Here is a 12,666-nt window from a genome sequence, read left to right on the forward strand (position 1 = left end):
CTAAGTGCTATTTTAGGTTTATTATTTATTTGTACATGAATTCATACTACAATCTTTGCAAAGGGTTGACTGCTTGCAGTGTACATAAATATATCCAGCTGATCAGTACTGAGAAGCTAACAATTATAATAATTAAAAGCAATCAGATGATATAAACAAACAATAGTACTGAAACAGCAGGTCTGCATATCAGTGTTAAAGGCAAATAAAACCAGAGTCAGCAACTTAAAAGCACCTATTGAAACAGCATTTAAGAGATGTCCATAATGATTGGGCAGTTTTAAATTTTAAATGTACAGTGGACCCTCGACTTACAGACGGCTCGACTTACAGACTTTTGGAGTTACAGACTTCTCTGGCTGCAAAATTTAGATTCGACTTGCAGCCAGAGAATCGACTTACAGACCAGAAAAAAACCAAAATGGAATAAAAATAGAATAAAAACCACTGGTTATGGGATTAATCGGTTTTCAGTGCATTGTAGGTCAATGGAGATTCGACTTACAGACTTTTCGACTTGCAGCCACCATTCCAATACGGATTAATTCCTTAAGTAGAGGGTCCACTGTATTAGGCATTTTCTTAAGGAGGATAAACTTTATAAAGAAAGGCAATTATTAAAAGCCTGTTTAAAATGAAGTCAACAAACCTGAACTATCCTTACATTTTGCAGTAATAAGTTTCAACCAAAGGGTTTTCCTGGATGTAGGCAGTTAGACATAAATAGTAAGGCTTTAAAAAAAATAACCACAAATTATTGATTTGAGTAGAATTGTTGTTTAGTCGTTAAGTCGTGTCCGACTTTTCATGACTCCATGGGCCAGAGCTCACCAGGCCCTCCTGTCTTCCTGGAGTTTGGTCAAATTCATGTTGGTAGCTTCAATAGCACTGTCCAACCATCTTGTCCTCTGTCGTCCCCTTCTTCTCTTGCCCTCACAATTTCCCAACATCAGGGTCTTTTCCAAGGAGCCTTCTCTTCTCATGAGATGGCCAAAGTATTGGAGCCTCAGCTTCAGGATCTGTCCTTCCAGTGAGTAGACTTAAACCTGTCTAATTGTTTATTAGGTTGTGCCTTGTGATTGGGCTTCATGAAGTCCATCTTCATCCGGGCACAGAAGTCTGTGCTAAATATTTGGATCCCATGGCTGCTTTTTGCAAAGAACAAAACTGCCCTTGACTCTAAGCCTGGCCTACACAATTTGGGATCCTATGCACTACACAACACTGAGACTCCTGTTTGTAGCCCCAAGGAGGCTAGAAAAATAAGAAAGTTACCAAGTCCCTGAGAAACCTGGGTGGAGGCCTGCATTCCGTTTAGTGCATCATACAGCAGGTGGAGGAATGCCCAGAATTCTGCTCAGAAACATTACCCTCTGCACACTACCTAGAGGATTCCGGGAGTTATAGTCCAAAAAAGTGACTTTTACCCCGCTCTGGTCCAAATCATACAGCAACAGGTATTTGGAATCCTTGTTGAACTGATGTAGTGGACTTAAGAGACAGAAAGATGTTGTTGTTTGTTATTTTTTAAGCCATGTCAATATCTCTGTGAATGTCTTAACTTGCGTTCTTAGGAAAAGATGCAGATTGTAAGCGAGAACCAAAGGGGGTCAATTTACATGAAAGATTTAAGTAAATAAAATAAAAGATAGCTGTGTAATTGGATTTTATGGCATGATTGGGCCTTTCTGCTGACAAAAATGTCACTAGGGTGCATTACAGTATTATTCTACCATATGTACTCAGTTGCGGCATTATGGGAAGCATGGCCCTTAAGCTGCATGCATGAATGCTCTTGGAAAAGACACTGGAAAATTATGCCACAGTTAAACGTTCAGCTGAACTCCTCCGGTTTGATGCTTCTCAGAACCCATGGAGAGAGTGAATCCTGGAGTTAATATACTCGTAACCTGCATTTTTATATTAAGTCCATATTTCAACTTTTGGCTTCATGTCGATACTGACTCAATTTCATTTTTCAGTCTTAAGGGAAACGGCTTGAAATGTGCTTGTTTCCAGCTATACGTTTAATTGCTGGTTACCAGACCAAATGTTAAAATGCTTTCTGGTCGCAGACCTCTTAAGATCAGGCAGAATCGTTTTCAAGCCAAGTCTCTCCTGTGACGTAACTAGCAATGCAACCAGAAGTACACTTGGTGTTTTATTGATTACCTCCTTTGTTTTTGTTTGCCTACCAATCAAATTATATTTGCATTTTGTTAAGCCTTCTGGACACTGAAAAGCAGCTTTGCTTGCATGGGTGGCCGGAAGCATGATAAAACGAGCTTATAAGATTCTGGTCAAGATCTTGTTCATACTAGGTGGTTTCATGCCACATCTTCTTTCCAGATGGATACTCTGTTATAAAATGATTTCCTGCTCTAGGCTTTGCTTTGTGCAGCCCAATACACCGCCATCTTTCTTTGGAACTGGATAAACTGCCTATTAAATTTAATTACAAGCTGCATGACTGCACATCTTGATCTTATTCCCCTCCACCATATATAGAGTATTCTACCAAGGTCCTTGAGGATGATATAAAATAAATCTGAAGAATGCATATTCACAGAGGAAAGAAAGAAATATTTCAATGAGCAGAGCAAAATCTATTAACCCCTTCTATGCCTCTGCGTCCTAGAACACAATCAACCAGCAAAGTCTCAAAGTGGGAATCTATCTTAACACAATTTGTGTAGGAAATGCTGCCAAGGAATTTGTGCTTTCTAAAGGAAGTGTTTGCATGAAAACGTCTTGTGCCTTGTATTATTGTTCTGTCCAGGCCAAAGGCACACACTCTTGCCCTATGTTTATCAGAAGATTAGCACTGTCACGGCTTTTGAGAAGATCTATGCATGGTTTTCTCTTGGTTTTTAAAATTGCTCCCTCTTGCCACAATATATTGCAGTAATCTCTGGTGTTCATTAGAGGTTTGTGTCTCCCAGACTCATTTCCATTTTGCTAAATTCTTTTGGATTCCCCCCCCCCCAGTTTTTGTCCCTTAGGTGTTTGTAGCTGGCACCCTCGTTTGCCAGCCCTGACCTCAGAACACCCAGACTGTCCATCTTGCAGACCCATTATAAAAAGAGTCTGATTTGGGGTCCAGCACCCTGTCGTGTGATATTTCCTGGGCTTTCAGCATTTGATATTTCTGGAGCCCTTTTTAAGTGTCCCATAAAAGGGACACTTAACGTGAGGAGAGAGAGAAAGAGAAGGCAGGCTAGCGCCCCAGTGCATTAAGTGTTTCCACAACATGTGTAGGAAACCCAGTGGGGAACCCTGATTTTTCAAGTTATTTGATTGCACAGAGAAACCTTGCAGACAAAGACTGCTCCCCTTTCCAAGTTTAACTCTCCATGTGAAAGAGCTGGGACGGGGGGGGGGGGAGGTAGGGCTAGCCTGCACTCAGCTCAACGGTTTGGATTAAACCTCTTCTTGAGTTCTTGAAAAGGGCTGATGTGGCCAGACTAATGGTGGGGCGTCACACTGGACTACCTTGCAGCTCTCAGGTACAGATTACAGGTACACAGGTACCTCTCCACCCCAGTTGCTAGCAGAACTTAATGCCAAAGATTTATTTCCACAGGCATTTGTTCCTTTTTTCCATATCAGCTGCAGTTTGTTATTTGACCACAGTGATAAAACTGCGGTCAAAAAGTTTCTCTGTGTCCCAGGGTAATTTAGGAGCTATTTGATGTTAGGCAAAATGCAGGCAAAGTTTAGGAATACCACAAAGTTGGTTGATCTTCCCTGTGGCCCAGCAAAGGTTTTTTTCCCCAGGTTCTGTCAAAAATTAATGTTATAGGCACAGTTTTCTCGTATGCAGGACATTACTTACTTTGAAGGAATTAGAAGCTAGAATGGTTGGATTTGTTGCACTTTGTTGCATATTGCAGTAATAAAGATCCTGAAATAGGTTTTCCTGGTGAGCACAGTGGTTTGCAATTTATTATGTGTACACCCCATTGAACCCTTTGGTATACTGGTTAAACTGCAGTACTGCAGTCAAGACTCTGCTCATGACCTGAGTTCAGTCCTGACAGGTTCAGGTAGCTGTCTCAAGGTTGACTCAGCCTTCCATCCTTTCAAGGTCAGTAAAATGAGTATCCAGGGTGCCAGGGGGTGGGTAGGTGGGTGGCAAAGTGTTGTTGACATAATTATGTTGTAAACTGCCCAGTGTGTTTCAGGATTATGTAGATCAAAACGGAAACATTGACATGAGAGAGATTTCCTCCAGTCATTTTAAAACTGTATAACATATGGCATTTCTATTTATAACATTAATTTCTGACAGAACTAAAAAAAAAATCTTTGCCAAGCCACAGGGAAGGTAAGCTAAATTTGTTGAAACTTTGAGCATGTGGAAGAATCCACATTGTGTAGAAACTGTACTTCTCAAGATATTCTTTTCCCAGAAATGAAAACCAATACTCAATTTCTAGTTACTTTGGTTTCAAGGTTCTGACTGTACAGGGACTGGTTCTCCATGTATACAGTGATCTTGTAGTGAATGTAGAAGTATTGTGTTCATTGTGACAGTTCCAATAGCCAGATCCTCAAGGAGACTCCAAAAATGCAAGCAGCTATCATGCCAATAAACGAGGAACATATTTTCTGTAAAGCTAGTGGCTCTTAAAAGCCCATTCAACATCTAGCCACTCACATAATTGGTGTTCTAAAAGGATCAATTCCAGTGATACATTATATTTGTGAAACTTTATTCATTGCTTTCTCAGATAATATGAGGACAGCAGCTAAATTCAAAACAGGGAAGCAAGCTTGAGGAAGATGGCAGACTGTGTCACAGTCCCTGCCACTTAGAAAATCATGGGGCTTGCATGCTGTGTACTCTGGCTCCATTACACTATATGGAGTGAAGACAATAGTGATAGTGATATTTCACAACAGAAAAGAATGCAAGGAGGTTTTGGAAGACCAGCTGAAGTTAAGAGTGAAGACATTCCAGAAGCAAATCTTATCTACATTGAAACTTTTAATAGTAACTATTTCTAGAACTTCTCTGCTATGTACTATTTTATGTGGATTCAGATACAGTACTTTCCACAAAAGTAACTTGTTGATTTATTAATTTGTTCTGTTCTTTTTTAGAACTCTAGTGCAGACCATAGAGTACGACTGGACCTCGGGCTCTGGGACAAATTCAGTGAACTTGCTACAAAATGCATTATTAAAATAGTGGAGTTTGCAAAACGCTTGCCAGGCTTTACAAGTTTGACGATTGCAGACCAGATCACACTACTTAAGGCTGCCTGCTTAGACATCTTGGTATGTATCTTTTCCTTGCACAGGGTTTATTTTCTTTTTAGTAACAAGGATATGGTGATTTCAAGATTGTATTGATAATAGAGAGGCAAAGGGTCAAGGCCAGTATTACCTGTTGCCACAATCCTATTTGTAGAGGGATGTCTTGTAAGGCTCCTGGGCAGACTCCATTCTGCTGGATTGAAGCTACGTGGCACTACTGTTTATTTCCAAGTTGTGTTATCCTTAGCTCTTCTACAATCCGATTAGAATGGGGTGGTGGTGGAATGTATGCCTCCTGTGATGCAAGGCTCTTCAGCCATTCCCTTTTCTGTTGGAGCGCTCATTTCCACCTCTGAGCAAATCAGTGAAAATTGTGCTCCTGTTGATAGAAACTTTCCATCAGCAGAGCTGGATTTGGCCCAGTATGTTGCATGGCTGAAAGCAGACCTTGCCTGTAGAGCAGATTTTCTGCCTTAAATGGAGAATTTGTCCCAGATTTCTGTTTAGCAGAAAACCACAAGAGATTCCCAGAAGCCTTCACCATCAGCTGTTTCTGGGAGTTATAGTCCCTATATAGTTCCTCATCTCCTGTTCTTAAAAGAAGCAAACAATCACACAAGTAAGCAAATAGGTGCAAATAAATATGCAGGTTTTATGCACATTGAATAATATATTTTTTCTATTCAACATTTGCATGATCTTGATACAGAATCTTTACTTACTGATTTCAAAGTGCAAGAACACACAGACAAACAGAGGCTGTTACCGTAAATCTGGTCTTTTTTTAATCCTCAAGGAAGCTCATGTCAAACATGACCTGTAAATGATTAACTATTTCTTTATAATCAAGGGAATTGTGCAAGGGAGGAGGTTAAAAATGCTTGTATTCCTGACCACTAAGAGCTTAAAGATGCCTAAAAATTGTCTGTTTCATCCTTTGTCCCTTGGAGCCCCTTGTTGGGTGGCTTTTTCCTCAGAAATACACATTATGTTTGACTTGGCTTAGAGTTGTCCAGAAAGATTTCCCACTAAAGTCATTAATCATAGAATTCCATAAACTCATGGAACTTCAAATGGAATTCTAAAGAGGGGGATATTAGCTGTTCTTTTGTCCCATTTTGTCTCTGCTGTCATGAGTGGTCCCTCCTGTGTAACAGTGATGTATGGTTGATGAGGAGAAGAGTAGTGTGCCACAGAAGAATGAGAGGGAGAGAGGAGGCTAGCATTCAGTTCCCAGGATTCACCTCTCCTTGTCCCTTTTTCCTTGTGGGTTTTCATTCATACTGACCTGTCTTATTATTATTGTATGTACTCTCCCCATAAGGCAGAGCCATTTATTACCAGTTGTATGCCTGCCATCGCTAGTGCTGTAATAAGACACAGTTAAGTTTTTTTTTATCCCAGAAAGACATTGTGTAATTTATAAAATATAACATTGTCCTGAGTATGTTTCACCACAGAGTTGGAAAAAAGGGCTGAATGGTGGCTGAAAGGTTGACAACAAATGGTTAAAATAATGTTGTTATTTGTGGCTGTAGTTGTGTTGTCATTTGAAAACAGTTCACCGAAGGTTTACAAAGTTTAATTTCTGTCCAGCTCTCCATTGTCAAGAAGCCTGCCTTCTGTTTCCAGCTGGTTATTTTCCAGGAACACATGTCAGTTACCCCACACAATCATTTTTATTTCTCTTGCTTTAAGACCATCCTCTATAACTTTGGAAAAACATGTATTGAGGATTGGCCCCAGCTTTCTGTTTAAATAGATGGTTTGGCTGGTCACATACGTTGGATGTGTTTGGACTTCACCATAACACTCAAGAGCCCTGCCTTGGCAAGGAGAAAACTATGGAGGGATGGGTTTTGCCCAGTCCTCTTCATGGAAAACATCAACTGCTCATTGTCATTTACTTGTTTTTCTATCTGTGGTTTGTTTATCCTAATATCCAAAGCCAGTGATCTGGCTTACCTCTTCTCCTGACAACTCACAAGGAAAGTAGCCACAGGAGAAGAAATTGACAGCTTGATTTTGGTTAATTTCTAAGGCTTGTCAGGGGAGAGACTAGTCGGACCAGAGGGTTTGCATGACATGATCAACAAACTGCAGACAGGAAAATAAGCCAATAGTAATGAGCTGTTTAAGTTCTTCAAGTGAAAGGAAGAACTTTGTAAACATTCTTTGTAAAGGTGCTAGAGGGCTGATGGAGAGCCCTGTTTTGATCTGTCATTGTCTCCCCATCTGTTTCCAAATCGAATTCAAAGTGCTGGTAATCAAAACCAGGGTATTTGAAGGCTTGCCTCCTTCCAGTTGATCCTGGCTATATGATTATGTATTCCAAGGGCTAAATTATGTTTGCTTCAGCATCCACTTTGGCCAGAGAGATTTATCTGATGGAAGATACCCTACCTTAACAAGGTTGCCCAACCCTTTGTGGGCCATTTCAGGTGATGGAAGAGAGGGGACATCCACTTCAGTGGAGGACAATCAGAGCTGTCCACTTTAGTCAGCCCTCTGCATCAAGCATTTCCAGCTATGCATTCTTTTGTCAACTATGTGTATTGCAATCATCTCTGTTTAAAATGCTTTGGGTGCAATTTATTACCAAAATATCTGCTAAGACTGAAACATCTGCATACTTTCAAGTTGCAGTGCATTTCTTTACAAAATTAGTCTTGTGAGGTAGTCCCTTCCATCAGGACTGTCAAAACCAAGAAGATGTGAATCAAGATGCTTTGGGCAAGAATTTTCAAGGATTCTGTTTCTCATGCCTCCCTGGTTTTGTCTTCTCTTCATTTAGTTCTGGATTTTAGCCAGTTATCTGAATCAAGAGATATTTGTGCACCAGGTTGGGGGCAGTCTTAGTTGCCATCTAAGATCTGTTATTCTTCAACTTACCCTACACACACAAAGGAGTACATATTTATTTAGTGTCAAGATTCAGGAGGCTAGATTGAATAGTTTGTGCAAACTAGTGTAATAAATCAGTACTTATAAGTTTTCCATTGATTTAGTAGGCCTTCTCTGGTTGAGACTCAACTTATTTAACTGGGGGGGGGGGGGGCTGAAGGTCAGAATCGCCTGCTTTTCTTGTCAGCAATGAGCAGTCAATAAAACAAAAACAAAAAAGATGGGAGTTTGTTACTCTTCCATTAAGCTTTCGAGATAATTTTAAAAACAATGAAAATTCTCACAACTTAATGAGTGCCTCCCAAGCTCAATGTGGCTTCAGGGATTGCTTCAGCCCTCACTATGTTGAACAATCATTCCAGTAGTGACAGAATATTGAGTGAATCCTTGATATGCAGTCAGCAGGACAGATGTTTCATGCATTATAACCTTATACAGTGGCAATGGTCACTAAAATGAGCAAAAGAAACCCGAATGTACAGTTATACTCATGGTTAGCCCTTGCTATTGTCAAATCTGGTTATATGTCTCTCTTTTTGGATGCCAACAGAAACAGACACAGTTGCAGGATATTAACATGCAACTATGCTTACATTAGCCCTATGAATTTTAGCATGTTTTATATAAAACCAATTAAATCAAAGATTTTAACAAGAGTAGGAATGAGCAGAAAGGTCTTGGCATTAAATCATACCACATTTCCCAAGGCTGCAAAGTGCATTTTTTAACAATACTGTACTTGCAAACAGGGTTTTAGTTTATGGGAAAATACATAAAAATGGACACATTAATAAAAATGAGTACCAGAATTTGTACATATTGGGGGGAAATGATGTACAAATTTCAGAGCAGAAAGCAGAAAATAGTAATTGGGAGGAACAAGAATGCCAGTGAAATCTCAAGAAACAGAATGAAGACACAACTTGATAGATAGACCAAGATAACAGTTAGTTTGCCTTTCAAGGTAGAGGCAAAATAACTAATTATGGCAGAGGTTCTCTGTGTTTGAACATGGAGTGATCATTGTGATAATTGGGACTTGGTCTCAGGCAAATGACTGTAAGACTGCTGCTTGAATTTCACCATAATAAAAGGCAAGACCTGATATCAAAGTGGTAGACTGCATTTATTCCACAGCCTCTTTGATAAGTTTTTTTTAACCCAAGGATATCACTAATGTTGTGGTATCACTAATATCCTGAAGGCTGAGTGTAAAATTCCAACCGGATGGTACTGTGGGTGAAGTATTAAAACATCCCACCAAACTGGTTGAAACCAGCTCTGAGCAAACCTGGCATGCCTGAGGAAGTGACTTGATTCACGAAAGCTTGGCTAAATGTTTGATTTTTAGTGGTCTGTACAAAGGTAATACTACAGAAAAGTATGTTGTGAAACTCTGTATGTATGTGTATGGAGATGTGGGGGTGTCTTTATTGCTTATCGACCAGCTCTATAAAATCTGACTCCAGTCCCTCCCCTGCTGTCTTTTGGACTGGTGCAGCTTCCTCACATTAAAACACCCAGGACAGTTGTTGGCACATCCATCACAAATCTAAGCTGACAGGGCTGTCTAAAATTCATGCCACCACTGCTTTGAACCTAGACATCTTCTTTGAACACTCAGTGAAGTTATTTTAGTTCTGGTGTGCCGATAAAGCTGCCGTGGACAATTTCCAGAGGTCTTGGGGCTGCCCTCGGCATGCCCAAGCTATTAGCTCCCCATCCCACATATCTTCTTAAAACCCAGAATGGCCAGTGACACCCTCCAGGGTCCTCTTTGCAATTCTGCCCAATTTTCAGGAGACCTGGGCCTGTTTTAAGCTTGGGGAGCTTTCTTCCCCCACCCCATACAGTACGTTCTGCTATAGGAGTGGGTGGATGGGAAACCATCCTCACTTTGTAGAAAAGAAGTCCAGGAAATGTGGCAGAATAGCAGTTGTGCCACCTAGAGGATATGACTGGGAATTCTGAGTGAAACATATAGGAATGATGGGGTTTGTGAGCAAGGAAAGAGCAGCAATTTGCTTTCTCCTTCTGCCAAGCATAGATAGCCAACAGGTGCCATACAAGCCACAGGCAGTTGTTTGTAGCATTCTTGCCTTCAGGATAACCATGGGGCTAGAGTAGCTCTGATGAAGAATCACGTTCCTCCCATGTACTCCACTGTTTCCTGCTCTCTAGCCCAATGTACTAGAGCAGCGATGGCGAACCTATGGCACACATGCCACAGATGGCATGCAGAGCCCTCCCTTGGACACGCGAGCCATAAGTCACTGGATCGCTACCCCCAGCAGCCAGACCTGAGGAGGCAGCTGCAGTGCTAGTGCCCTGACAGGCGACGGACCAGGATGTGGAACAGCTGGTGCCGGCAGCAGTGGTATGGCTGAACTATAGGCAGTGGCGGGGTTGGGCACGACTGGAGGTGCATCCAGAGTGGGGTCTGGAGGCACCTCCATGCCCGGGATTATCCCTTCCGCCACCACTTCCGCTGCCACCACCTGCTGGGTTGGTTTCTTTTTTTTTCAGTTTGGGCACTCGGGATCAGAAAGATTCGCCACCACTGTACAGTGGTACGTCGACTTGAGAACATCCCTACATAAGAACAATTTGAGTTAAGAACGGCTCCGTTCGCTTCGACTTGAGAATGGAGCCTCAACGTAGGAACCAAAATAAGAGGGGGAAAAAACCACATTTCCAGCCCTTTTTTTAAAAACCAAAGTTCACCTTAGGTCAAAAAAAGAAAAAATTTAAAAAAATTAAAATCCCCCCCCCCCATGGTAGATACGGATTAACTGGCTTTGCATTAGTTCCTATGGGAACTAATGCTTCGATTTAAGGACAAAAAACAGCAGATACAGATTAAATGGTTTTCAGTGCATTCCTATGGGAAATGGTGCTTCGACTTAAGAACACAGTCCCAATACAGATTAAGTTCTTAAGTTGAAGTACCACTGTACTAGAGCTACAGAGCAGAGCAGAGCCTGTCAGATGTTTTGGATGATAATTCCCATGTTCCTTTGTGATGGTCTCCACACAAATTGAGAGCCTGATTCATTTGGCGGACCCATAGTGACAACAGAAACTGTCTCTCTTTTAAGTATGTTGTCATGGGGCCAACTCTAGAGGCTTTACATGGCTATTGCCTCTCCAAAAGCTTGGAGTCAGATTGGATATGAAGTTTATAAGAGCACTCTGTTTGGGGAAAACAAACCTTGTAGCTAAAGCCAACAAGTTACACAGAGCCTAGCTGCTTCAAATCCTCCCCTTCATTAGCAGAGTAAAGACACAGATGTAAGAAAATGCACAGAGAACGTTATGATACAACTTATTTCATAATATATTAGGCTTGGTTAGACATAAATACATGGCAACATATACATAGTTGTGTATGTATAGACTTCTCAGAGCAACATTATATTCACATTCAAGTAAAGCAAATGACCGCCAGAATCACAACTGAGTGGCAAGAATGCTGCTCCCATACACTTGCTTATATAGTCAGAGCAGCCTATCACTGCACACATGGCAGCTGATTCATGTTTAACAAGCATTACCTAAGCTTGTACCATCTGTATGCTATTATTCATCATCCGTTTGGCTTGCCCCTACAGGAATGACTTTGCATTCTTTACTACAATATTAAATTTAACCCCTTGTTCACTTAAGGGAACAAAATCCTGACACCTTTGTGATGCTCTCCACACAAGTTGAGAGCCTGATTCATTTGGCAGACCCACAGTGACAACAGAAATGGTCCCTCTTTTAACTATGCCAGCTTCAGATTTGATATACCTTTTCTTCTGACTCAAAGGTGTGCCTAGAAACTAGACTTGGCTTTTGGATCTTTCCATTCTTAGTGAGGACCACCCACCCACCCAGCCAGTAAAACCAGGCTACAGTTAATTATTATAGCAATGGTAGAAGCCAAGAAAAAAAAAATCTTGCAGAGGAATATGCTATGTTTACCCATCACCAATCTTCTTGGGCAAATCTGAGAAGAAAACTGATACAAATTAGACTGTCTTTAAAGTCTGGTTTAAATATAAACAGCCCATCATCCCACTTCTTTAATTTTGTCATACCTTTAGGATGGGATAGGCAACATAATCCCTAACTATTGGCCATGGTTTCTGGTGCTTATGAGAGTAAGAGTCCAGGAACACCTGGAATATATTAGGGTGCCTCTGCCTCTTCCAGGAAAGCAGAATGATGACTGCACAATACTATCATACCAGCCCGAGGATAATGAGCAGTATTTACAAGTCCATCTCACTGGGGGTCGAAAATTGTCATTTTTCATAAATGTTCTAGGTTTTACATCATTTTGAAGGGAAAAAAAGGACAAGGGGGATAATAGAACTCCCTTAGGATTATCTGTGCGCTGCCTTGTCTGAGTTGAGTTCAGCATCCATGCTGAGATCAGGGAGTGGGAGAAGTGTTTTAACTGTAGGGATGGGCAATTAATGCAACCTTCCAAAATGTGGTGGGGTTGCAACTCCC

At 41.1% G+C, this 12,666-nt stretch overlaps 1 protein-coding gene across 13 annotated transcripts in view; it reads left to right on the top strand.

Moving 5' to 3' along the window:
* RARB (retinoic acid receptor beta) overlaps positions 1–12,666 on the top strand; it is a 444,828-nt gene that overhangs the window by 422,945 nt on the left and 9,217 nt on the right. For all 13 annotated transcript variants that reach the window (XM_078377299.1, XM_078377293.1, XM_078377291.1 and 10 more), the window contains one exon: positions 5,107–5,283. In XM_078377299.1, the coding sequence (XP_078233425.1) occupies positions 5,107–5,283 (177 nt within the window). The remainder of the gene's footprint in view (positions 1–5,106; positions 5,284–12,666) is intronic.

This window comes from Pogona vitticeps, chromosome 6 (assembly GCF_051106095.1).
Source record: "Pogona vitticeps strain Pit_001003342236 chromosome 6, PviZW2.1, whole genome shotgun sequence".
NCBI lineage: Eukaryota > Metazoa > Chordata > Lepidosauria > Squamata > Agamidae > Pogona > Pogona vitticeps.